Source organism: Panthera uncia, chromosome F2 (genome assembly GCF_023721935.1).
Source record: "Panthera uncia isolate 11264 chromosome F2, Puncia_PCG_1.0, whole genome shotgun sequence".
Lineage (NCBI taxonomy): Eukaryota > Metazoa > Chordata > Mammalia > Carnivora > Felidae > Panthera > Panthera uncia.
In genome coordinates this window covers 77,964,549-77,992,506 of record NC_064812.1, presented here as the reverse complement: position 1 = coordinate 77,992,506, position 27,958 = coordinate 77,964,549, and the positions used below count along the sequence as shown (strand labels likewise).

General features: G+C 38.8%; 1 protein-coding gene across 1 annotated transcript in view; it reads right to left on the bottom strand.

Moving 5' to 3' along the window:
* PXDNL (peroxidasin like) overlaps positions 1-27,958 on the bottom strand; it is a 360,062-nt gene that overhangs the window by 97,412 nt on the left and 234,692 nt on the right. Inside the window, exons 7-12 of the mRNA XM_049633716.1 lie at positions 25,406-25,575; positions 22,684-22,801; positions 14,900-15,069; positions 11,068-11,334; positions 7,157-7,273; positions 5,264-5,422 (exon numbers count right to left, since the gene is read on the bottom strand). Of these exons, the coding sequence (XP_049489673.1) occupies positions 5,264-5,422; positions 7,157-7,273; positions 11,068-11,334; positions 14,900-15,069; positions 22,684-22,801; positions 25,406-25,575 (1,001 nt within the window). The remainder of the gene's footprint in view (positions 1-5,263; positions 5,423-7,156; positions 7,274-11,067; positions 11,335-14,899; positions 15,070-22,683; positions 22,802-25,405; positions 25,576-27,958) is intronic.

Genomic DNA, 27,958 nt, shown 5'->3' with positions numbered 1-27,958 from the left:
GAGGGTCACCTTGCCATCGGCTTCCCATCAGTGAGACTGTCCCTTCCTTTCCGTTCCTTCTGGGCCATCACTAGGCAAGAAGAATTGACAGATGAAGAAGAAGAAAGTGTACAAAAACAAACTAAACGTTGCCCTTTCCCAGTCCCTACTCTCAGACGGACAGCCCAACCTAGTGGAGTCACCTGCCCGGGCCTGCACGGAGAGAAGGCGAGGGAAAGAACTGTGTATACACTGTGAGATTCAAATAGTGAAAAGAAGAATTGGAGACTTTTGGTCTGGTAGCACGAGGGTGGCAGTTCCATTTTTTCTTCAGAAATCAATAAACAGGGAGGACGAGAAACAGAAATGTATTGCTGGTTTTGTTTATAAAACTACAAGCTTCCTTTTCAGTAAAACTAAGGAAGCACTAAAACCCACTCCACCAAAACAGCTGAAGGGAGGGCTACCTAAAGCAGAAAAGACCAAGCAAAGCTGTGTGTGGAAGAGGTCATGACACGGGTCTCAAGACGGGCCAGGCACACACACCTCCTGACTGGGAAGACATCTCCAGAACAAAATGTGTGTTATATGTACCCGGTGTTATTTTTCATAGGTCTACCCAGTTATTCCCAAATGTTTCATTGAGTCGTTACCTTTTCTTCACTCAAAGGAAACGCCATCTTTTTCATATGTGACATCCCCATATGAATGGGAATCAACCTGTAGATTATATATTTTGGCTTAATGTACTAGCGAGGCACTGTTTTAATTTCTGTAGCTTGATTATATATTTTATAACCTAGTGTGATAAGTCCTCCTTAATTATGGTTCCTTTTCAGAGTTTTCCTGGTTATTCTTTCTTGTGTCTCTTGGCTAACTGTAATGATTTGTCTCCCTAAATCTATATTAAATGAAAGAATGACAGCAGAAATCCTTTCTTTAGTGAAAATATTTATATCATTCTTCTCTTAAGCAGGATTCTGGCTAATGAGTTCAGTAAAGCAAGAGTTGTTTGATAACAAATCCTAAAAATTCATTAAAATATATCAAAGGAAAACTACCTTGTCTATCTATGCAAAAATCTAGGGATGTAAATCTATTTTATCATGTTGGAAAAATGTCTATTCAGACCTATGTTAACTAACAGTTTTTGATGAGAATAAATGCTGAATTTTATCAAGTGTCTTTTTAGTATCTATGGAAAGAATCATGATTTTTCTTCTTGAATCCATTAATATGATAAAATATATTAATAGCTTTCCTATTATTGCACTCTCTTTGAATTTCTGGAATAAAACCCACTTAATTATGGACCAGTATGTTTTTCATGTGCTACTGGGTTATTTATGATTTCAAATTATATTTCTTTATTTACATTCCTAGATTTTTTGCATAGATACACAAGATAGTTTTCCTTTGATATATTTTAATGAATTCTTAGGATTTTATTTTCAAGCTTATGTTTGTGTTACTAAGAATATTTTTAGTGTGTTTATTAATTTCTAACTCCTAAAACCACTTAAGCAGCATTAGAATTTTTGTTATTTATACATGTGATGGTTTTCCTTGGGAAACCACATAACCACATACTCTTATTGGAGGGAACTCTTTTGCAAGTTTAATATTCAGAATAATTAACATTCTATTCAGCCATGCTGCAGAGTAACAGCTGTGTATCTGCACTGCTGTGATCCCTGCCAACATTTTTTCTTCCCTGCTATATTCTGTTTATATTTCTCTCTCTTCCGGAATTCTTTTTCATTAATTATATGTTTCTATAAAATTACTAGTTTCATCCAGTGTTTATATATATTTGCATATACTTGAGCAAAATATTAGTGGAAAAAATAAAACTATTGTATAACTAAAGGTTAGCAGCATCTCTGGAGGGAACGCACACCACTGAGAACACAGCAAGGGGCATAAAGGATAGACATAAAAAAGGCTAGCAAAATGATGTGGCAACAAAGTTTAAAGGGATTAAAAAGAAAAAGAAAAGATCTAGAAATCAGGCAAAGAAGATCCAACAGATGAGTGCAACTCAAACACCTATGAATCTCAGGAACACTTGACACTTAAAAATTATGGAGTAGCTCCAAGAGCTTTTATTTATGTTGGTTATATGCAGCCATGTTCACCATAGTAGAAATTAAATCTGAGAACTTCAAAATTTATTTACTTATTCAAATATGGCAGAAATAAACTCATACAATAGTCAGATAAATAACACATCTTTGTGACCATTAATTAATTTTCCAAAAGTAAACACTTCCCCAAATCTCAATATTTGAAAACTGCTTTTGAGTTCAATCTCTTGCAATTAGACATTTTAGTTGAAGTATATGAATAAAATATGACCTCACAAAGGTAAGTATTTGCAAAATGTGGGGATATTTTATTTATTTGAAAAAACTTTTTGAAGATATTTATTTATTTATTTTTTATTTATTTATGAGAGAGAGTGAGAGAGAGAGAGAGAGAGTCTGAGCAGAGAGGGGCAGAAGTGGGCTCTTCGTTGATTGCAGAGTTGTAGAGAGCCCGACGTGGGGCTATGAGATCATGACCTGAGCTGAAGTCCAATGCTCAACCCACTGAGCCATCCAGGCACCCCAAAAATGTAGGGATATTTTAAGATATTTAACACATCATTGTGAAACATATTTGATACTATAGCAAAATTTGATAATTGACAGCTTCTTTTGCCTATTTCTTTCACCATACATCTACTAGAGGGCCAAGATTTAATAAAAGTAGTGCTTTCCTCCTGTTCTATCAGTAACATTGTTAAATAAAATTATTATCTTTTTCCCACTGCAAGTGAAGAACAGACAAATTACTAGTAGAGTTTGGTGCCACTGCTTTGGTCCATGCTAAGGCTCTAGCACTTTTACCCACCATTATTTTGGTACCATCAGTGCAAATGTCAACCAAGTGGAAAAGGCAAATAAGACCTTGATATTATAAGAGTTTTAACCTAAACCACAGCGCCCTGGAAGGGTCTTGGAAATTTCCTCCACTGGCAATCCACCGAACACACTTTGAGAAACACTTCAATACACACAAAACGGGGTCTACAAAATATTTTCAGGGGTAGTTATTGGGGAAAAATATTGTTAATAATTTCAGAGATAAAATGGTTCCACTTGTTATACATTTACTTGAATTCATTAATTCTTCCATTCCCATTGTCATGGATATTCAGGTCACCTAACATATCACTTGACTATAGCCATAGTTCTAATGGTTTCTTATTTTTAATGTTTCTTTACTCCAGCATTTGCCTATTCACTTAAGGCTGATTAATATTCTACATAATAGATACGGTCAACATTTGGAAAGTTCCATGGCCTATAGTCAAGATCTGATACATTCGAACTCAACCAACCATCCCAAGCATTTCCTCCCTACAGCCCTCTCCTCCACTCTATTCACATAGTGTACGTTCAATACACAGGGCTCTCTGTTCACTAAAAAACTTGCTCGTAGTGTTTCTACATCTGTGCCTGTTGCTAATGATACTTTCTTAGCTATGGATATTTGATACATTTATCAAATTCCTCCACATCGGTCACCTATTAGATTAAATGGTCTATTCTAATATTAATTTCAACAGTGGTATCTTATGATATCTTACAGAGTGGAGGAAAGGAACCCTCCTTAGGGAAGGAGCGTATTTCTAAATTGAGATCTACAAGGTCGATGGGAGGCAGGTCATTGACGTGGAAGGATGTAACAATGTGGCAAAAAAAGGATGACACTAAAACCATTAACTTCAGCACTGTCGTGCTATATTTTATTAGACTACAGTGCATTGATTACATATGTCCTCCTTTTTAAAAAGATATTAATGTAAAAAACCTTCTGATTCTTAAAATAGTTGAATTTGTTGAAAACCAACTCAAAAGTAGTTTTAAATATTCCACAGAGCAGCTTTTGGCATTTCCTCTTAGAAAGAACGAACCAAAGAAATGGGGTTTTCCAAGGGCATGGCAGTTCCCTTCACCTTTCAATAGCGTTTTCAAATCTTCCCATGCATTTCCGTAGCATTTGCACACCTTCCCTAGTATCTTTTTACCTCTTCATAGAACCTCAACTTCCATCAAAAAAAAAAAGAGATAATAATAAGCATTTGAGAAAGGAATGAATACTAGATTATACATAGATATTAGCTCCGTGTAATCTTATGTCTATGTTCCGGCATCATTGAACACTTCAACACTTACTAATATTTCTTTTCACATTTATATTGCTACATCCAGACAACCTTTGTCTCTAGGTTTTATGAGCGTTATCTAAATATGCGTTACCTCTGAATTTAGATCCGTTACATCAAAACAAATTATAGCAAATTTGTGAAGACAGGAACTTATATCTAAATGTAAACTACAGTTTAGATAATATATACACATAGTAACTGAGTTCCTTCATTTCAACATAAGCCAGTAACTAAAAAGAAATTTCCACAGTATTTAATAACAACGATTTTTCATTCTTACTTTGGACCTGTCTTTTAAAATGTAAGCCTTGAGTTTTCCTTTTTTTTTTTTTTTAACATGTCATTTAATGATAAATTATGGACCAATAACCCAACCTCATTCCAGAATATTACTATTTTTGATAAACCAAACTACTGTATTTCATGATGACTCTGAAACAGTGTCTGCAGTATATTCTCGATAACCCTAAGAATAAAAGAGACATCAATATTAAGACCACAGTTCAGCTCATTGGCTATGAGAAATGTATATTTCTGTGAGTTAGTCGCCAAAGGTAGAGCTAAGTAACTAGCTTTGCAAAAAAATGTTATAAGAAAACACAAAATAATATTTTTGGAAGAAAACATGATATTAATACTTACCACTAATAGAAATTAAATCCTCAGGTCTTTTTTTTTTTAACAATTGATTAGAAGAAGGTTATCAAATTTGCAATTTCTTAGATTTTTTTTTTAATTTTTTTAAATGTTTTATTTATTTTTGAGACAGAGAGACACAGAGCATGAGCGGGAAAGGGGCAGAGAGAGGGGGAGACACAGAATCTGAAGCAGGCTCCAGGCTCTGAGCTGTCAGCACAGACCCTGATGCAGGGCTCAAACTTACCAACCATGAGATCATGACCTGAGCTGAAGTCGGACGCTTAACCGACTGAGCCACCCAGGTGCTCCTTTCTTAGATCTTCTAAACTAAAAAATACTTAAGTAATAAGGTTCCGGAGGATGTGTGAAATCAGACACATACAGAGGCGCTCTCTTCAGGTATGTAGACCCAATCACAGCACGCATTACCTTTGGGTTTTACAGTCAGCTGGACAGACGCTTTTTTCACTCCCAATGGACTGACTGCCTGACACTCATATTGGCCTTGGTCATGATGTGCTGCGTGGTCAATTCTCAAAGTGCCAGAGGAGAGAACTGTATGTGGACCTTCCTGAGGGAGCTGCCCCCCTGCAAAGAAAGAAAGTACTTTGCACGCCATCGTTATGGCTCAGAGAGCTGACAGCTAGAACTGTGCCGGGTGCTGGGTAAAGGTTGGGATTCCTCCAGAAAGCCTCCATACCCCACTATTGGGACCACGCCCCCTACCACTGCATCCTGGAATCTGGACAGCCCCTCTTGACCAGCTCCCAAAAGGAGAAACTGATCAGCCCCGTAGCAAATCCCTCCACCTTCACGTTTGCTCCTCAGTTATATTTTCCACAGTTAGGGTGCAAATTTCAAAACCAATCTTATTCCAACATTACCCTTGCTTACAGTGGCTTCCTACTCCTCTTGGAATAAAAGCTAAAATTCCTAAGAGGGCATGAGAGGTATTGCGCAGGCTAACCCAAGACGCCTATTTCTTCACCGCACCCCCCTCCCCCCCCCATCCTCCCACTTTTTATTTAATGCAGTGAAAACAAGGCAAAAATTGGCTAGGAGAGGAATTGTTCTGCATTTGTTTATTTTTTAACAACAGTTTTTATTCCTAGATTCCCCCAAAATACGATTTTTCCTAAATATGATTTTCAACACGTGTGTGCAATATCTAGCTTATGACAACATTATAGAATTATAACATTTAAGGTGCTGAGACAGCATCTGGAGAATGGTGGCACTTGTGACACTCGGGCTGCTAACCCTCACAGCCATACTTCAGGCCAACGTTGCACTTTACCACCCCTGAGCTTAATACTGAGTTTACACTCCTTGCGGCCACTAACAAGTTAATGGGTTTCCATTCTCAACTATTTCAGTGACAATCTGTATCTTATGAAGTGTTTTGCTCTACAGGGAAAAATAACAGTGAACCTTTACTATGGACACAAATGAGCCAAATACTCTTCTATATGTTTATAAGCATAAATCCATTCAAAACCATCCCCACAACCACCCTGTGCCTTCGGCAATATCTTCAATCACTCCCAGCATATGGATGAGAGGACTCTGGGCAAAAAAAAACATAGTTAACGTATGTACCCAAGGCCGTGCAACTCGTAAAGAAAAGGAGGGAGACGTGAATCTTGGCTTTGCCCCTTCGCAGTTCACCTCCTACCCACTCTACTCTTGTAAAGATGAGGGCAAAACTTTTAGCCAAAAGCAATTCACAAATGTTGACGTGTTTAGAATTTAACCTGGTCACCTGAACTAATATGAAAGTAATTCCAAGACGGGCAAAATCTTGGAGGAGCTCTCATCTCAGAGACTGTAGGCCTTGTTGTCTAATGCCCCAGGGATCACCAGAAGTGCGGGCCCCCGCAGAGGCACCCCACACCCACCCCACACTTAAAAGACAGCAGCTCACTTTTAGCCACTTCATATGCTAGAGTTTCACTTAGGGTTGGTTTCACTGCACTTAACAGTTTCATTTCGTACTCAAAGAGAATTCTGCCACTTTAAAAAATATTTAAAACCACTGAACTGTCCAATAATTTCATCTTAAAATCAAGAAACTAAGCAAACTGATGGTTGCTAGAGAGGAGGTGAGTGTGAGGAGAAAAAAAAAATCAGGGAACTGAGGCCCAGAGAGGATTATCTAAGGAAAGCCACACGTTCAAATGTTGAAACTTAACACTTACGAAAAATTATGATGACCTATTTAATCCGGAGATGTACCTATAATAATTAGTTTAAACTGTCTTTCATTCTCTCATAAAAGAAGACATTTCTTTCTTCCCACAATACTTGTGGTTATGCTAATACCTGCTTTGGTCCAGGCAATTATTGGAGGTGGGTTGCCTTCAGCCTCACAGAGAAATTCTACAGAATGTCCTTCTAGCACCATTTGATCCTTGGGAATTCTTGTGAATTGTGGAGGAGCTAAAGAGAATGAAAAAGTACATCAAAGTTAAAAACTACTCTATAAATTTTTAATACCAAGAGGGGAAAAAAAGGAAATAGGTTTAAATATGTTGCTTGGGGCACCGGGGTGGCTCAGTATGTAAAGCTTTGGACTCTTGATTTTGGCTCAGGTCACGATCTCACGGTGGTTGTAAGATCAAGCCCCGCACAGGGTTCTGCACCGAGCATGGGGCCTGCTTAAGATTCTCTCTCTCCCTCTCCCCCTCCCTTGCTCAGACGCACGCACGTGTGCGCACACGCACAATTTCTCTCTCTCAAATAAATAAGTTGCTTAACTGGAATTTGTTTCCAGTTATTTACACAAAAGCTACTAAGAGTATGTAGGTGTTTGCGTATGTCTGTGCCTACTTGTAAAGAAACCAGAAATACACATACCTGGTTTGCGAGGCAGAAAAGTGGTAGTTAATAGGAAGGAAGTATTTCTAAATCTTATGGAATCTGCTTCACGTGTTGTTTATTAACTGTGATAGACCTATATAAAACTACGGATTGTATTTGAACCATTAACAAAATTGTTTCCTCCGAACTTTCATAAACATGATGAAATTTGAAACAAGTCATTCTGTTAATCTCAGGGAAAAAATGCTTCCTGTAACACATGATACGATCGCTTTGAAAAAGTCACATTTAAGTCAAAGTTCCAAGATTTCCAAGTGTTCAGATCTTTTGCAGTTGAATTTGTTTAAATAGCTAATAGCTGCATGTACAGTTATAGAATCTGTTCATGACTTTTATTAATATGCAAAATAGATCTATTTGGCCACTCAAGGGCACAATGATCTCCAGTAATCCCTAAGGGAGAAGATTTTCAAACAACTTTCTGAGATGACCTGACCACTTCTCCTCGCTGTTAGATCTTTGTACTCACCCCCTCCTTGCCCTTCCTTACCATCTGGATTTACAAGAAACATGATGAAATAAATAATGTTAGGCAAGGTATATATGTTTCAGCTTTCACGTTTTGTGTAAGTAATAAAGATTTTTAAAAGTCTTCAGTTCTAAGTAAGGCACTAGGCTGAACAATGGGAAAAGATAAATTCCAAGGTCATGAAAATTTATGAAAGCCCTCAGGATCGCTTGCAAGATGCTTGCAATAGAATCTTAGAAAAGTCAAGCTAGAAAACAGTCCACAGATCAGCAGTCTTAGGTTCCATGTCCTACAGATGAAGAAATCCAGGCTGGGGGAGGTTGAACTCAGTAACTCTCAGAGACATGATGAAAATTTAGTCCACTCAACCCCTAGCCTGATGTTCTTTTTGGAACATTACACTAACTTTTAAAATTGCTAGGGATAACTTGAAATGAACAAAAATATTTCTACATTAAAAAATCGATTTGTGACACTGTAGAAGAGCTATAAAGCAAAAGTAGGGAGGGGTTATAGCAAGTCATTTGGTCAAGGCACAAATGTTGGGAAATTTGACTTCGACTTTTTAGTAGTAACAAAACTCTAGCCAAGTCTGGGTGAAAAGCGTATTTCATATGGTTTCATGGAAAATAATATTTTTAATTCCCAGAGACCACATCCTACCAGAAATTAGGAAAAACATAAATAAATGATCATTTTATGCTTGTTCCTCACATGAAAATGGCCAACTCGCTAGATCAATGAAGAAATTTTGAGATCTAATGGGGAGAAAACTCAGAAGAGCTAAACATCACAAAGGGAGGCAGTGCAGGCTGTAGTAACTGAACAAGGATATGGAGTTCACATTTCTGGGCCTTCTACTTAACTAACAATGGTGGCCAACAGTCCCAGCTCCGATGCTAAACCCCCACATGCTTAGGCGAAGCGTTCTGCCATTTTCTTAAAAGTCACCCTTCTGGTGGATTTTACAAAATCCGTGACCATGATGCCTCATACAAAAAAGCATTTTTGTTTACACTGTTGGGAACTATAGGCTTTTTCACCTAAGTGGCCCATACTGTGATTCACTCCTTCCATTGAGGCTTTTTCTTTTTCATTTTATTATTTGTTCAGCCAGTCTGGGGAAGGAAATTAATCTGTGGGCCATTGTATTCTTGGCTTAGATGGACATTGAAAGAACTAAAGAAAATTGATAGAACATCTGTTAAGATGACACAAAGGGGTACATCTTAAAATATTTAGTCTGTGCACTAGGCGAATAAAAGAAGCCTCTTTTGTAAATGTATTGAACGATTAACGGACCATTTCAAGACCGATTAAAAATCTCGACACAGGGACCTACAAGTAACCCAACTACACAGTTGGGACAAAAGACAAGCAGGTGGCAATTTCAGTGCAAACTGCCTGGTAAAAAGAAATCGTTAGCGTATTGTAGTATGAGAAATGAACAGCACCATAAACGTCAGAGTTTGGTGAGACGTCAACTGATCCAGATGAAACAACAGAAGTAGAAACTAAATGCAAGAAGCTGAGACACAAAGGACTAGAAAGGAGCCTGTCAGAGTGTAAATGCCTCATTAGGTGTTATGCTTCTAAACACCAGACCTTAGATACAAAATAAGGCAAGAAAAAAACCCAAATACTATTTCTTTGCAAGCAGTTTTCAACCCGGACACGTGGAAAGCCTAAAAATAATGTTTGGGTCCTTTAAAAGTAATTTCCCCCAGGAGTTACCCAGGACTTCACGAAAAAATTTCATTTCTACACCTTTTTTAGAGTATAGAAAATGTTTTTCCATGGTATTAACATTTCTAGGGGGAACGCAATTCTTTCCTCAGACATACGAATGGGAACAAGAAGTTATTGATCTTTTGCTACTTAAAGAGCTGATGGTAAGCAAAAGCAATTTGGCAAACATTTACTGAATGCCGGAAACGCAGGACGGGTGAAGTGCTGAACCTTCCAGAGGGCCACTCGCACTGCTCCCCAGCAGCCAGCATTCACCGTCCCGAAGTCGCCCGACTCCTGTTCCTAAACATGAGTTTTTGTTCCATGTTTCCCAGGGTCTGGTTTTTGGACAGATAACACCTTATGCAAGTGTGTTAAGTAAAATAACGTAACTTCTTAACTATACTGTTCGTGGCTCTAGGAAGCCCTCGAAAGGTATCACTGTCAGCCGATAAAAAGCAGTTTTGGATAGAATGGGACATCTGACATCGTTCAAGTAAGACTTCTGTTCTGTTTACTACACCTCTAAGCCCACAAGGAGTGTCGAGTGCGTATGTGAGCACACGTGCACCTGTACCTACACCCGCACACACAACCAGCACAACAGAAAGGGAGGGGCAGCCCAGGTTAATCACAAAAGCATAGCACGAAAGCACAACGTTCTTTACAACAGGATTGCCTGCCCATGCATATAAACTACTTGTGGTGCTCAGAATAGTTTTATTCTTGCTTTAGTTACACAGCCCAGGCTCATAAGAGCCGTCAGCGCATTCCCGAGCTATGCCGAGTAGACAGCTTGGTAAGCGACTATGAACATAGGACACAGAATTTCCACTTCCATATCTAAAGCGTCTTTCCTACGTCTGTACAGTATACTGAAGCACAAATATCTTTTGACAGTTTGCTGCCAGATGAATGACTTCATCTCCTTTGTGGCTAACGGTTGATTACAGCATGGGGATAAAGACTGAAGTAAAAATAAAGGCAAGTTTTAATGTGAAGCCGATTAGTTTTGAAAAGTCTATTATGTCAAAAACGACATGGCGAATACAAAAATCTCTTCACCGATGTACACGACATTCTTTTTTTAAGTTGAAAAATAATTTTCTGAGTGTGGCAGCATGAACATTTCAATCCCGACCTCCTGCTCCCGTACCTTGTACAATTATGTTCGCTGTGGCTTGGACAGAGCCTTGATTATTGTCGGCGTGACAGGTAAATCGACCGTGGTCCTGCAGGGTGACATTTTGCAAGTAGAGTCCTCCGGAAGTAGCCAGGTGCCTGGATCCATCCAGGGCCTCTCCGCTGCCCCTCGTCCAAGTAACATGGGGGTGTGGGTGGCCCGTGGCCATACATTCCAAAGTTGTGCTCGTGCCAACGAAAACCTCTGTGTCCTGGGGCTGGATTATAAAACTAGGCTTGGCTAAAGCAAAGAGAAAAACAAAACAAAATACAGCCAGTAGCAGTTGAGGGTTATTTATTCTACACTGTGGTTTTTACGTGTTTGTCATTTTCAAAATGACTCTATACTAAAATATTATATACATACATATTCTCAAATAATTAAAACTAAAATATCTGGATCTTTTTTTGAGAGAGAGAGAGAGAGAAAGCACTCGTGTGTGTGCATGCATTCAAGTGGGGGAGGGGCAGAGGGAGACGTTGCGAGGGAATCCCAAGCAAGCTCCACGCTCATCACGGACCTGGAGATCATGACTTGAGCTGAAATCGAGAGCTGAAACCAACTGAGCCACCCAGGTGCCCCTAAAATGTCTAGATCTGAAATCCGGATTTGATATAAACATGTAATTTTTTTTTAAAGACCGTTTCCCTGTACGCCAGGATGTATCATAGACACTGCTGGGGCACACCTATTTTTTATTTCAGGGCTAACTGCTCAAATGTTCCATTGAAAAATATCCCCTTCTGAGACTCTCTTGCAGTTAAGGGTATCTGTGTGACACTCTTCTGCCAGCACGGTGTAGACACATGTCACTGGACGAGTTTCCTTCCCAGATAAAAGAGTGGTTTAGTCAGTCATTGCTCCTTCTGTTTGCTGCCTGGCATTTGGTCATGAGTTTTGGGTTACAGGAGCCAACTTCGTACCAACAGGTGACAATTATGAGGGGAGAAAAAGGTCTATGTGCAAAGGACTAAAGAATAGAAAGATCTCATTGGAGCACTGGGCTAATGTGGCAGCTCGGTCCAGACTCCCACACTGCTTGTGGCACCTGAATAAACCACACACACACACACACACACACACACACACACACACACACTGTGTGTGTTCAAGTCATGTCTCATCAAATTTTCTGACACTTTCAGCCAAACATAATACGATAGTAAGTATTCTTGTAAATACAAAACTTAGACTTCCATATAGGGTGTTCCGCTCATCGATTCTTAAGAGTGTCATCTTTTCTAGAAATCTGAAGCAGAAATTAAAGACTTAGTAGGGTGTTAAAAATGCCTAATTATTGGGTCCAATTGGGGGGGCTCCTTAATTTCTGAGATAAATATACCATGAAGAACAGAGATAAATGCGTTTAATCTAATTCAACAATCAAGATTTAATTTTCACAATATTGCAGGCCTTAAGATGGATAAAATGTTCTAGATGTTGAAAAGATGCACAAGACATACTCCCGTCCTTGTAAGCTTATGCTTCAGCTACGAGAACAGAAAACAAGCCACATAGTCTGAAGAACTACAACATACCTTGGAAATCATTATATTGCACTAAGGTGTAAAGGGCTGTAGAAAAATGGAAAGAGGTATTATAACAATTGAGATACAAAAGGTTGTTGGAGCAAATCAATGGCAGTGAAAATGAAAAGGAAGATAATCCGATACATCGTGGAACCAAATTTCTAGAGACTTGATCAAGAAAAGATAGCAGTGGAGGCTGAATCTGAAGTTTTAGGAGGATGTTAATAACATCAACGGTGATGGCAAACGTGAGATGAAGTGCAGGCGAAAGTGTTTGAGCGACGTAAAAAATTTACATGTGAAGATGAGCACAAAGGCGGTGGTGAGTGAGATCAATCCAAATCTCAGGAAAGATACCAGCAATAGAATCTGTGAAATGGACAGAAATTACTCAAGTTTGATGTTTGGGAATTGCTTCAAAAGTCAAGGAGGGTTCAACAGAAGAGGAAGAAATGTGGTTAGGGCAGGCCAACTGGAGGAAGGGTGGGTGTTGGAGGGTGTGGGGAACAACACGGTCAAGGCAGGCTGAAGTCTTTAAGAAGGAGAGGACCTTAGAAAAGGATCAGGAGAAAGCAGTGCCCAGAAGTCAAAGTAGGAATACTCCCGTGCGCAGAGTCAGGCTTGACCTAGAGGGCAAAGTGGATGATGCTTTGGAAAGAGCTAGTGGGTGTGCTGATGAGAAAGTACCGAAGAACTCCGTAGGGAATTCCCGAATCCAGTCAATCTCTGACTCAAATGCCTCAATTCTGCCGGAGTAACTCTTAGTTCAGTGGCGTTTTCTCTACTCCCTCTGTCACTGCCCCATCCAACGTCACTGCTCTCCTGTGCAGCATTGCCACAGCCTGCCCGCCCCTCACCTTACTCTGTCCTCCTGCTTGTTCTCCAAACTGCAGCCTGGGCGACCATTTTAAAAGAGCAATCTAATTTTGGTCACACTTTGAGTACAGTAATGAACGATTCAGCTCTGCCTTACAGCCCCCCAAATCTCAAGGAATCCCCAACTCTGCATCTGTACCCTCGAGGCATCCAGTCTTGAATGTGCCCTGCTCTGTCTACCTTTACTGCCCCTTCTCCTACGATGAGGTTTCAGTCCTCTTTATCTGGCTGTTTCCTACTTCTTGCCTTCGGCTTCTAGGTCACGGGCCCTGGGAAATCCTTTCTTGAACGAACACAGATCTCCAAGTCGGCTCCCAGGGCTCTTCCTCTGACAGGGTTGTGCGGCAGCCCGCTCTAGAGGGCCGGTTATCAAATTTGGGGAATCTTTCAAGCTGCTTGTGAAGCACAGCCATTGTTAAAAAATCAAGAGACCTAAACTTACAACTAAATAAACCTCCTGAACGTCAAAGATCAATGCTGACGTTTACCACTTCTCATTGTTTCACATTTTGCTATTATCTGGAGTTCTGAGATGGTCTACATCTGCGTCTGCAGGGTAGAAATGCTATGCTACCAGTAGCATTTCTGCTCCATCTCGTCTCAGCTCCGAATTCATCGGTGTCTCGTCAATCGTCGGCAAATGTTGCACCTCAGGGCTGCTCCCTCGCCCCCAGAGCCAGCGCTTACACATTTGCCAGCGCACAGCGAACTCCCCTTTATCCTCCTAGCCCCTTTCCTTACCTGTCATAAAACCTGCCATTTTGTTGAATTATGGCTAATCGCCCAATCTATCGCCTGATAGACTATCGACTCGGTAAGGGCTGAGGAAACAGTGTCACTCTTTCCGTCAGCTCTCTCAAAATGATATTACTACAAATTTGTCACAGGCACTGTGGCTGGTTTACACGGGCCACTGACATCAGGGCAAAGCAAAGCTCCTGGAAAGTTAAAGGAGCATAGGCTGTCGACCATAGAATCTTCGACAGCAAGCTCAGTAGGCATTCAGTAAATAATGTGGTGGGTAATTAATTATGAATGAATAACTGAACGTTTGTTAGAAAGGATGATAGCCCTGCCTAGGTACCACTGAGTCCCTCTGTCTGAGGAGGGCGGGTCGTCTTCTGAGGAGGCCGGATAGGTCATCAAAAGGAGAACAGCAGTCTTGGCACAGCACCTGTGGTGACTACGAGAGAAGAGAACGGAGGCAGGAAATTTAAAAAAAAACTTGAAGAGAAAAAAAACAATTTCTGTAAAAGACTAGAAAGTGATAGAAAATGGCAACAGTTTCACTTTTAAGCAGTCCATCCTTTAAAGAAGCAACATAAGTCATTTTCTAGTGCAAATAACTGATGGAGAACTGAGGCATTTACCCCAAGTTCCCTCAGGAAGAAAAGCCGTACCTGGAGGACTGGAGTATCTGAGCATAGCATGCTGGGTCTTGACTTCCCCGGCTGAGTTTCTGGCCATGCACTGATATTCACCTTGGTCCGACTCACGGGTGTTTCGGATCATGAGTGTCCCATCGTCAAACAAGTTAAGTCGAGTATCATCTTCCAAATCCAATGAATGGCTGGAAATGCACATTTTACACACATGTTATTTAACCCCAATCATGTCTCAAACACTTAACAAGACTGAACATATAGGAACTTATAAATATGGCTCGTGTATATCGACTTGTTAACTTCTAAAATTATCTTAATAATCCAGAACATTTTAGTTTAAATCCTAGTTGTCCCTTCCCATTTCTGAGACTGTATCCTAAACACAGGTTTCAAGTCAAGACATGATAGAAAGGAAGGAGGTTTAAATGTCCTGCTTTCCAAGGCAGCATGACTTTAATTTTTTTTTAACGTTTATTTATTTTTGAGACAGGGAGAGACAGAGCATGAACAGGGGAGGAGCAGGGAGAGAGGGAGACACAGAATCTGAAGCAGGCTCCAGGCTCTGAGCCGTCAGCACAGAGCCCGACGCGGGGCTCGAGCTCACGGACCGCGAGATCATGACCTGAGCCGAAGTCGGACGCCCAACCGACCAAGCCACCCAGGCACCCCTTTAATTTTTTTGTTAATGTTTATTCATCTTTGAGAGACAGAGAGAGACACAGCATGAGCGGGGAAGAGAGAGGGAGACACGGAATCCAAAGCAGGCTCCAGGCTCTGAGCTGTCAGCACAGAGACCAACATGGGGCTTGAACTCACCAACTGAGAGATCTTGACCCGAGCCAAAGTCAGACGCTCAACCGACTGAGCCACCCAGGCGCCCCTAAAGCAGCATGAATTTAAACACTAAAGCCATCTATCCAAATGAAAGATACTTCTGCACATTGTTATACCTCTGAATTCCCATTAAAAAAATCATCAGACGATCATATGTAAGTTTTGCACCCCTTTTCTGTGAGTCATTCAGAATGCGTTCACATTTCGTGAAGGAGTAGGAAAATATTCATATTGAAGACAACCTAGCTAAAGCCAAGGACAATTACACGACATGGCATTAAATAAGCACAACCCATTTACCCAGTTGTTGGATGTTAGGCCCTCTTAACGGAACTGGACCATTTTGGGGATACCAGGAAAATGGCATTTATCCATCCAAATGGAAGATCCATTGAGTACATAGTGAAGGCTATCATCCAGAAGGTTCAGACATCAATAATATGGTTTTGGGGGGTTATCTCTAGCAATAAATGCAAAGCTACTGACACATAAACATATGTTGGAAGTTTGTACAGAACGTTTTTGTCGTACCAGGGTACTTTTCCCTTTTTTAAAATACTCAGTGATCTTGTCTGAGGATGAATAGATATTTGTATGAGTCTGCTTAGTACTATAAATTTATTAAACATAAAATGCTCCCCCAACACACACATTCATCACTCAATAAGCTCAATTAAACACTTAGTCTACATCATCCATCAATAACACCCTTTCCAGAGGAAGAAGTCCATTGAGGGGATCTCATTTCTCTTTTTAATTTGTTTTACAAAGCCAACAGCTTCCAAGTTTGTCTACTCATTTAAATATGTGCCATCACTGAAGGATAATAACTCATCTTATTTTCATATATGTAAAAACTAAAGCATGTTCAATTAAAGAGATGGAGAAATCATCCTTATTCAGCAATTTCTGTCACAAAGGATAAGGAGGCACACAATGGCCATATTTCACATCCATTTTTTGAGAGTGGAGCAGAGAAGACAGGACACACAGATGCAATCTGTTCTTCTTCACCCGCTGAAAAGCCTAATTTTAAGAAAAACTACCAGTTACTAGGGCACCTGGGTGGTTCAGTCGGTTAAGCATCTGATGCTTGGTTTTGGCTCTTGATCTCACAGTTCGTGAGTTTGAGCCCTACATCGGGCTCTGCACTGACAGTGCAGAGCCTGCTTGGGATTCTCTCTCTCCCTCTCTCTTTGCCTCTCCTGCATTCTCTCTCTCTCTCAAATTAAATAGGGGCACCTGGGTGGCTCAGTCGGTTAAACATCCAACTTCAGCTCAGGTCATGATCTCGCGGTTCGGGAGTTTGGGCCCGGCGCTGGGCTCTGTGCCGACAGCTCGGAGCCTGGAGCCTGCTTCGGATTCTGTGTCTCCCTCTGTCTCTGCCTCTCCCCCGCTTGCACTCTGTCCCTCTTTCTCAAGAATAAACGTTAAAAAGAAGAATTTTTAAAAACAAAATAAATAAACTTAAAAAATTAAAAAGAAAAAAAAAAGAGAAAAACTACCAGTTAGTAAGAACTTCAAGTTGCTATTTTTGAAGAGATTCGCTTTAGGAAAAACAATAGTGCTTCTGAACGGTCAGTCATGCAAGGCATAGGCAAGGGAACTAGATGACGGACATTCCTGTAAGTATAAACAGCTACTCAGTGTCAGTAACCTGCAATGATCATCAGAAAGCCCGTTTTCTTTAAGTGCCCACATTCAAAAGTCTCATTTAGTATTAAACTAATGATTTTAAACACAATTCTAAAATCATCTAACCTTACACCCAATGAAGACGACCTACTTGCAAAAGGGGGGCCTGGGTGGCTCTGTCAGCTATGCATCCGGCTCTTGATTTCAGGTCACGTTGTGATCTCATGGTTCGTGAGATTGAGCCCCGCATCAGGCTCTGCACTGGCAGCTCAAAGCCTGCTTGGGACTTTCTCTCTCCCTCTCTCTCTGCCCCTTCCCCACTCACACATGCTCTCTTTCTCAAAATAAATTAAAAAAAAAAAAAAAAAAAAAGACTACTTGCAAAGGAACATGCCACCGATAATGGAACTGCATCTTTTCCAAAGATGATTTAGTTTCTTTAAAATTTGTTCTTGGAGGGGCGCCTGGCTGGCTCGGTCGGTTGAGCGACCGACTTCGGCTCAGGTCCTGATCTCGCAGTGTGTGAGTTTGAGCCCCGCGTCGGGCTCTGTGCCGACAGCTCGGAGCCTGGAGCCTACTTCGGATTCTATGTCCCCCCCCTCTCTCTACCCCTCCCCTGCTCACACTCCGTGTCTCTCTGTCTCCCAATAATAAATAAACGTTAAAAAAATTTTTAAAAAATTTGTTCTTGGGGCTTCCAAACTGGTAAACGCGTAGATATTGGGGGAGCATCACACTCGGAAAGCACAGAAGGTCTGCACCCCTTCCCACATACTTTGCCCTCTCCATCTGGCTGCTCCTGAGTTGTATCCTTTTATAAGAAACTATAATTTAACCCTTCCCAGATGCTTGGAACGACATGACAGACATAGTCTCCTCCTTCATGGAGGTAGAGTCTCGTAAAATGACAGGCTAGTAACAACATAGCGTCTGCCTCAGCCTCTTTGTGACGGAGAATTGGGACAAAAGGAAATGGAGGAGGAAGAGGAGGGGGAAAATAGCTGTACACCCACATTACACACAGAGAAATAAAGCAAATGTGGCAAGAAAAACTCGTTCTAAAACTGAATCCCAAAATATCGAAAGTTACCAAGTGTGTATACGGTATCTGTCTTCTGGCTAGACGATGCAACAGAGTTCAGCAATTTTTGCTCTTTAAAATGGTATAAAACCAAAAAAATTAAACCCACAAAAACCAAATAGTATAAAACCAAAAAAAATTAAACCCAGCACATCAAACCCACGCATTTACAACGCACCAATCCCTTTCCCTGGTTATTTCTCTGTTTGCTGATAAAAATTGTTTGCTCACGAATCATACTGTTCCTTCAAAAATTCAAAGCAGGTCTTCGTGTCTCAATATACGTATCACATTGTCAACTTGGTGCAAACCAAGTAGCAATCATATGTAAAAACACAAAGGTGCGCACAAGTACAATGTTCTCAGATTTTTGTTTTCCTTGCAAATGTGCCGACAAACAGGTTTGATTTATTAAAGGGAATTCATTGCAATAAGCATTTACAAAGGGCTTTCTAAGAACTAGGCTCTGTGGCTAGGTACCAGAAATAGAAAGATAAGTTAAGTTACCATGCATGCCCACAAACTTAAATTATCTTCAAAAGCATGGCTGGTTTAGAAACCTCTATTAGTCACGTGACTATCTCGCTCAACATCTTCCAGTGGCACTCCAAGATTATAAAGGAAAAGCCAAAGTCATCAGCCTTCCAGTTAATTTTCATATTTTTCTATTACTTTCATAAGCAAAACCTTCATCCCAACAAATATGATGCACTCTCTTTCCTGATCCTATCACAGCAAGTTCTATCCTGTGCCTTTACTCCTTCTTCCAGCTGGAACAGTCTCCCTCCTCTTTGAATTCAATCATTTATCAAAAAATTATTTTGATTGTTATTTCTAGGTACTGGTAATCACTTTACTCTCCTCCTGAGAAGCCTAAAGAATCTCCCAAACTTACATCAAAAATGGTTCTTATATCCAAGTGAATTGCTGCTCTTATCACTGTGATCTAATGATATGCAATTACTAATCATATGCAATTATCTTTTTTTCTTGAAATTTATTTTGGTTGATATTAATATTGATATGGCACCTTTATTTTGATTAACACAACATTGCTGTTATATGTTCACCCATATAACACCTCCCAGTATCATGTTTTAGATACACATAAATACCACACAGCTGAATTTTTTTTTTTTAATTTTTTTTTCAACGTTATTTATTTTTGGGACAGAGAGAGACAGAGCATGAATGGGGGAGGGGCAGAGAGAGAGGGAGACACAGAATCGGAAACAGGCTCCAGGCTCCGAGCCGTCAGCCCAGAGCCCGACGCGGGGCTCGAACTCGCAGACCACGAGATCGTGACCTGGCTGAAGTCGGACGCTTAACCGACGGCGCCACCCAGGCGCCCCTGAATTTTTCAATCCAATCTTATAATGTCTTTCAAAAGGCTATTTAACCTGTACATGTATTGTTTTTACTAATGTATTTAAACTTATTTCTAATGAGATATTTTGTTCACTTTCTCTTTCCTCTGCCTTGCCTTTGTCTTAATTCTATCTCTCCCTGCCTTTTGTTGACTGGTCCAGTTTGCTTTAATCACTCTTTCCTTTCTCTAAGTATGAATAGTTGTAGTCTCTTCATGTTTCTTAGTATTTTACCATAATTTTTACCAGGCCTTCCTGACTTCTCTAAATCCAAAGTTAATATCATTCTACACCTCAAAAATGAGACATGGAAACGATTTAATTATGTCCTCTCTCCTTACAATATTTTTATTCGTATCATCTAACATTTTACTTCTCTCTTACTTTAAAGTTGGCCAATACTTTAACAATCTCAATTTATTCATATTTATCGACATGTTTAAAAATACATTGCTTTTGGAGCGCCTGCGTGGTGGCTCAGTCGGTTGAGCGTCCGACTTCGGCTCAGCTCATGATCTCACGGCTCCTGAGTTTGAGCCCCGCATTGGGCTCTGTGCCCACGGCTCAGAGCCTGGAGCCTGCTTCAGATTCTGGGTCTCCCTCTCTCTCTACCCTCTCCCGCTCATGCTGTCTCTCTGTCTCTCAAAAATAAATGAACATTAAAAAAAAATGAAAAAAAATACATTGCTTTTTACTTTTACTTCTTGCATATCACATCTCTCTAACTTGTATTACTTTTAGCAAATATCCCCAAGTAAGGCTCAACTCTTTGCAAATGTCTTCATTTTACTTGTCAGATAATTTAGCTGAATATAAAACAGAAGGAAACTAGATTTTCTCTTCTTCAAACATTTCAATATATGCGATTGCCTTCTAGCCATGTACAGTTAACTGTCAGTGTAATCGCTATGCATTTGAAAGTAATCTGAAAATTATCTTGGAATGAAAGGTTTTATCTCTCAACTTTCTGATCATAACGCACCAGGTATAGATTTCTTTTTTAAGCCCTGGGTGGGAATCAGTACAGTTCTTATTCTGAAATCTCGTGATTTTTTTCATTTATGAAAGAGTCCTCATTATTACTTCTCTAAACATTGACTCCAGCTCATTATTTCTAACCTATCTTTCTGGAACTCCTACTGGATATGTCCTGGGCCTTTGAATTATAGTCTCTGTGTTTCTTAACCATCCGGAAAGCTAATTGACTCCAACAAACGTACCTTTTAATTCTCTAATTCTACCTTTGCTCGTGTCTAATCAGTTCTTAACACACTGCTCTATGGACCCTAAAGTCAGGATAGAGGACTCTAGGGGGAGGAAAAAAGAGAGTGTTAAGGAAGGGACACCTAGGTAGCTTCTAATGAATTGGCTGTATTTTTTTTTCTTAGCTTGGTTTATGTTAAATAGATGTTTGTTTCAAATTATCTGCTCTACTAGACTTTAAGTTCATGCACTTTCAGTCTATATGTTATCTTTCTATTTAAAAAAATACTCAACGACAAATAATGGGTGAGTTAAGATTTGGTGATGTTAAATATTGCTTGGTATCAGCTCTTCCCTTTCACCTCTACTTTTTTTCTATGCAAAATGGTTAATACAGTAACAGAAATTTCTGCCTACACTTTACCTTTCCTTCATTTTATTCCTTCTTTTTCCATTTCTCTGTTTCCTTTTAAATGCATCTTAGTTTCTTTAGTCACCATATTTAAAACCCTTATGCCATACATTCCATCAGGCAACAGGATTTCACTTGTCCCTTTCTAAATACTATTTCAGTGCCTTTATAACCTTGAAAACATAATGACTGAATTTAAACTGTAAGAAGGCAGAGCAAGCAGTCTGAAGACATGACAAGCAGCAATTTCTGTTTCTCAAGTACCCTTGAACAATCTCCAGATGGAAATAAATTGAAGTCTTCTATCAGTTGAAGTCTTTCTCCTGGGCCAGATTCCAAATTTAATAGTGTTCATAATTGCCTTCTTTCCAAGCTATTTTTAACCTACACTTATTAGTTTTCTGCAAGAATTAAAAACACATTTTACAAACATGTCTGGGTTTCTCACTAAAATTACAAATTCAAATTATATACAGAAAAGACGCAAACTATTTTAATATCAGAATATTTTGTGAATAAAAGCATAAAAATATAGTGTCGATTATACACACGACAGAAAACAATGAGATTTTGTGCAAGCCTGGGAAGGACACGTGCGAGGCATGCTAGGTACCAATAATGTAATTAATGAAAATATAATTATCCAAGTCCTGTGACTGAATTGTATCAAACATGTAGTTCATTCTATGTATCTATTTCATATCACTTTCCCACTCATTCTTTAGACGTTTAATTTTTTAAGTTTGTTATTGCTATTTAATTTTATATTCAGACTTTTAGATTGATACATACCACGTTTTATCAAATAGTGCAATGAGAATAAAAGAAATAACTAGTATTTTAAATAATCTTGTATATCCTTTATTGCCAATTCACTTACATCACGTTATACCGATTTATTGTGTGAAATTTGCAACACCAAATGTAAAATGCCAGTTTGCAACTAAAATAATTAAGATGAGGTTATATCTAATTATGTTCAGATTTTAAAACACGCTAGTTTATTATTATCCCACTACTTCCTACTAGAAATAATACAAAATCCCTTTAGTCAAATTCACAATCATTAATGTCTAGAAATATAAATTTTAAGAAGTCCTCCAGATAATTTGGACATGTCAAAAGATGAATGCTAAAAGACATTTTTGTCTCTAAGAAATTCTGATCATTTGGGAAATTTCATCTCTAGATAAACTAGTTGAAACAAGATAAATGGATTAATGAAATTGGAAAGAGAATACGACACACATCCATGCTTAATATTTACTTGTTATGTATCCAAGTAATCTTCGGTTTGGGGTTTCCTTCCGCTCGGCAAGTGAAGTAGACAGTATTCCCCGATGTTACCTCCACATCCTGGGGCTCAAAAGTAATTCGGGGACTCTCTGTGACAAAAGAATTATTGGGGTATTTTTAAGGACACAAAATTATAGTATCCTAAGATTGAGAATATTTAATATCCGTCTACATTAAAGTTTTACAGATTGTCTCGCAGTTACCCAGTAATATGCCAGTTTAGACATTAGACATATATTTAACAAAACTTCAGAAATTTGAAAGATTCGGTGCACAAAGGAATCTCTAATGAGGTAGATGAAATAAATTTCCCTGTGCTTTTATTTCTAGTAGTTCAATACAACCATATTTATGGAAGAAGTTTGATTTTATGGGTCGATATTTCAAGCCAAGTACTTCAATTGAGCTTGAAATTTGTAGGCAGCCTTCTAGACAATTAGCCATGTAACGTCCACTTTATACAATTTATAAGAATTTGTATGTCTAGACCTCAAACCTGGCTGAGCAAAATTCCTTATTAATATAAATGAATGTTTCCCTTCTCAAGTAATAATTAGAGGTAAAACACGGAAACATTTAAATTATTTTAATAAGAAAGTAGATTGATTTTTAATGAATCAAATAAGATTATTGAAGTTAAATTATGAGAGAAAAATGTTAGACAGGGAATTTCACTTTTCTATGGCAAACTTAACAAATTTTTCTAAACCTTTCTAAATGATAAAACTCTTCTTTTCATAAGTACATGATTTGAGATTGTCAGTCCTTAACAAATAACCAGATCTAATATGTCTGAAGAATGTTATGCAGGTCCCAACCTTAACCACTTCATCAAAAGTCCATATGATCAACACTTGGCCTTACCCTTTTTGGAAAAGTAGTTTGATTCATCTATATATTTATGAAAAAAAAAAATTCAACATTACAGTATGTCAGGCCCAATGCTAAGACCAGTAATGAAACAGTGATCAAAACAAAATTTCTGTAATCATAGGCTTATCATTTCACTGAAACAACTGAAATTAAACAAACACAAAAATGTATAATAATATATTGTGACAAGTACTAAGAAAAATAAATGGTGATTTGATAGACAGATTATAAAAAGGGACTTGACTCAGTGTGTGTGTGATAGGGAGAAGGTGGGTAGAAAGCGAGATTAAATAAAGCCTTTCTAAGTAATTCATATTTAAGAAGAGGGCTATTATAAGGAGATGTGCAAGACGAATACTGTAGACAGAGTAAAAAGCATGCAGACAGCCCTTGAATTAGAAAAAAGCTTAAGAACTTTTAGGAACTTCAAGACCATCGTGACGGGTAAACCTCACTGAGCAAACGGACAGGAAGACTGGATCAAGGATACAGAGAGGAGCCAGAGGATACAACATACAGGAAGCGTGGCCTTGTTCAGGATTTCGTGTTTCATTTTCAGGTGTGGGCAGCTATAAAAGAGTCAGAGCAAAAAGGACTATATAAGCAGATAGGTATTTTAAAAGATCTCCCCAAATATAATAGATTGGAGAGGGAGGAAAATGAAAGTCAGGACACCGGTTAAGATGTACTGTATTCCAGGCAAACTGGACCACAACATAAACTTGAAGTTGGTAGTAAAGGTGGAAAGTATGGACCAATTTGCGATTTATTTGGAAATAAAGACCAAGTTACATTTCTTCTCAATCTGGATGGAATTAAATCATATTGATATAATTTTCCAAATAACCTGCTGAGAGAAGTTAAAAAAACTTGGCCTCCGGTGAATGGGACTTTAGAAAGAAAATGTCTGCTGTAAGCTATCACGTGACTAAATCTCCAAGGAGTCCAATTATCACACACATGCACACGTATGTATGTACATTCAGCTATTCATATTTAAAGCTATATATAAATATAGATTAGATAGATACACAGGTAGGTATTATCTTATTTATAGTAAAAGCTTGAGGTGAGAACCAAATAATATTCTAAGAAGCTGTACTTGGATCTTCAAGTAAAGGCTGATAGCCTTATCAAAGCTGCCAGAATATGAGCTATGTTTATCAAATCCAAAGTTTGCATTAATATTGTGAATACTAATAACTATTTGATCTAAAGTTGAAAAACCGCAATTATTTATTTATTTTTTTGTTTTTTAGAAAGTTTCACATTTACTTATTTTTGAGAGAGACAGAGCACAGGTGGGGGAGGGGCAGAAAGAGACAGAGAATCCAAAGCAGGCTCTAGGCTCCGAGCTGTCAGCACAGAGCCCGACGCGGGGCTCGAACTCACAAACCGTGAGATCATGACCTGAGCTGAAGTCGGTGCTCAACCGACTGAGCCACCCAGGCACCCCTGAAAAACCTCAATTATTAATCATTAGCAGCACTAAGTGATGCTGAGGAATAAGTGGAAACTTTAATGCCGGTCACAGTGTCCTGTGACCTTGTTGAAAAACAGTTTTCCTCAATATTTGAGGAAATTTGAAAGTTGGATTAAATGATCCTCAAGGACTTTCCCAGCTCTGTTTATGATGATAAAAACTCCCTTAAGCGAAAATGCAGATAATGAAACAGAAACTGACCATACTTTTAACTAAATCTCTTAATAGCATCTTTTGATATTATGCTCTTTTAAATGCAACATTGTATTAACAAACCTTTATAGAAAAGGCAAACAAAAGACAACTCCGTTTTCCATGCACAGAGAAAATTACGTACCACAGTTGAACTCCTCCACCGTTACGGAAGCAATGGAGCGTCCCTGGAGCCTTCTGGGATATTGACATGTAGCAGCAGCCTGAGTTTGGCCATTCCGGGCATAGCCTTGCATAAGTTCCCCCAGCCACATTAAGTCACAGTCACAAACTAGGGCATTGGAATCCAGACGCCTAGGCATGCAGGCAAGAATTACAACTGTTGAGTGACTATTAATGTTGTTTGCATCTTCTGAATTAAAATCTTTAACGGCCTCCAATTTACCTCCTTAGTCACATTTTTGACTCCAGGATTCGTCGGTACCTATCAACAGACTACAACACATGCTTACCTGTAAGTTTACCTTAATAACTACAGGATCAAATGAATGCTTACTTGTCTTAGAGAAGGCTCAGAGTTGAAACTATACATAGTGAAATGTTACAGATCTTTTAAATGTTAAGAGCAGAGAATTTACACTTGGTAGTATACTTTTTTTTTTTTTTAACTTTTTCACAGAGGTTACTTACAAGAAAGAGTAGAGGCTTTATTACCCAAACGAGGCCTATAAACGTGCTGTGTCTGATTTGGGCAGCTGCCTCAGATGACTGGCTCTTTTCTCTTGCAAACCACCTTGACATCAGTATGGATAGGCCTGTGTTCTCTTGTGTCTTCAATTTTCCCAAAGGACAGAGGCAGGTCTTCTTAAAATTTCTTTGTGTGTGTGTGCGTTAAAAGGCCTGGCTATCACTGGAAATGATGCCATCTTACAAAGGCCCACATCTGGGAGTGTCTCTGGCAGACCGGATGGGTAGGCCCTTCACATTTTTTTTGTGGTATTTCCTAATCGAGGCCCACAAGTTGTTCACTTTCGCTAAGTTTTACTACGTTTTCCAAATCCCTTCCAGCACGTTTTTTTTTTTTCTCATGAAATAAAATTGATAGATAACCAAAGAGATTGATGGTGTGTACCTCCATTCTTTCCAAAAGATGTGTAGCAAAAGGGTACACAAAGTGATAAATTATCTCTTTCATCCATCCGAAGGGTGAAAGGGCAGCATTAGTTAAATGAAATCCACAAGTCTGTCTATAGCGGTAATGAGGTCACACTCTGCACAAGGGAATTCAAGGGATGAAATGATAATATGAATATATTTATGATCGGGATGTTATGTTGTCCAAATTTTATTGTCATAAGTAATGCTTTATGTGATTTTTAAGAATTTAAAAATGCTATATTTTTTAATAATTGTATAAAATGTCCTTTAAAATCATTTGGGAAACAAAGGAATTTAAAGGATTAATTTGCATATAAAATTAAAAATCACCTAGCAATTTTAACTTAGGAATCTGTATTAATAGCAAGTTACTGGGAATAGTAAGCTAAAAGTAAAAAAAAAAAAAAAAATCATGTTCTTCTCTAGATTTGGAATTTATAATTCGAGAAAATTGTACATTTTTTAATAAATTTAAGAAAGATTGTCTGATAATTTTGTGAAGTGTATTGTAGATGCTTCATTCATAAGATTGTTATATTGTACTCGAACTGTATTACACTGAAAACTAGATATATTTAGCAGCATTAAATAGTTAAAATTAAGGGGAAAAATCTCACATTCATTAAAAGGTTACTGAATGGTATGGATTTTATTTGCTGAATGCTTCTATCAAGATTTCACACTAAACAGAGAAAATAAAGCCATAACTGAAACGGAGAATACTTTCAGCCTTGTCCAGAGTGATGTATAAGACGTAACACTTGACTGGTACTTGTTCAGCAAGGTATTGGGTTCAGTGTCCTTGGCTGTCCCTTGTCACTGACTGATTTACTGAACCAGCTACTTTGCTAAAAAACTGATCTATTTCAACATGAAGGAGCCCAAAGTTCATTCTGATTTATGTTTTGAGTTTAATGTCTGGTAATTTTATCAAAAGCAGTTTGTTGTTACATATTAAGGTGCAAATTCTCACTTTAGTATCACCATGAGATTTCTGAGTTGAACCAAAGCCAGGACATCAACAACTCCCTTGGGACCCAACATTCTTGAATGTTCCATTTCCCTGATGTCATCATTGCTTACATAACAACCCTCCGTTAATCAGTGATCCACTCTTTCCCATATGTATCCTCATGCCTGTGTGTTTTAACAACACTAGAGCATAAGATTTCATTTCTTCTTTTTATGACCACTGACTTCAATTAAAATATTCATCCATAGCAGGGGATACAAACCATGAATAAAACAACTATAGGCTATTCTTTTTTCACTTGCCACTTAAACTCCTTTATATTTGAGGGGTGCCTGGGTGGCTCAGTTGCTTGAATGTCCGACCTCAGCTCAGGTCATGATCTCGCAGCTCGTGAGTTTGAGCCTCTCATCGGGCTCTGTGCTGACAGCTCAGAGCCTGGAGCCTGCTTCAGATTCTGTGTCTCTTTCTCTCTCTGCCCTTCCCCTGCTCATGCTCTGTCTTTCTCTCAAAAATAAATAAACATTAAAAAAAAAAAACCTCCTTTATATTTGAAAAAACATATAGTACTAGAATTTTTATGGTAGTGAAAAAACATATAGTACTGTA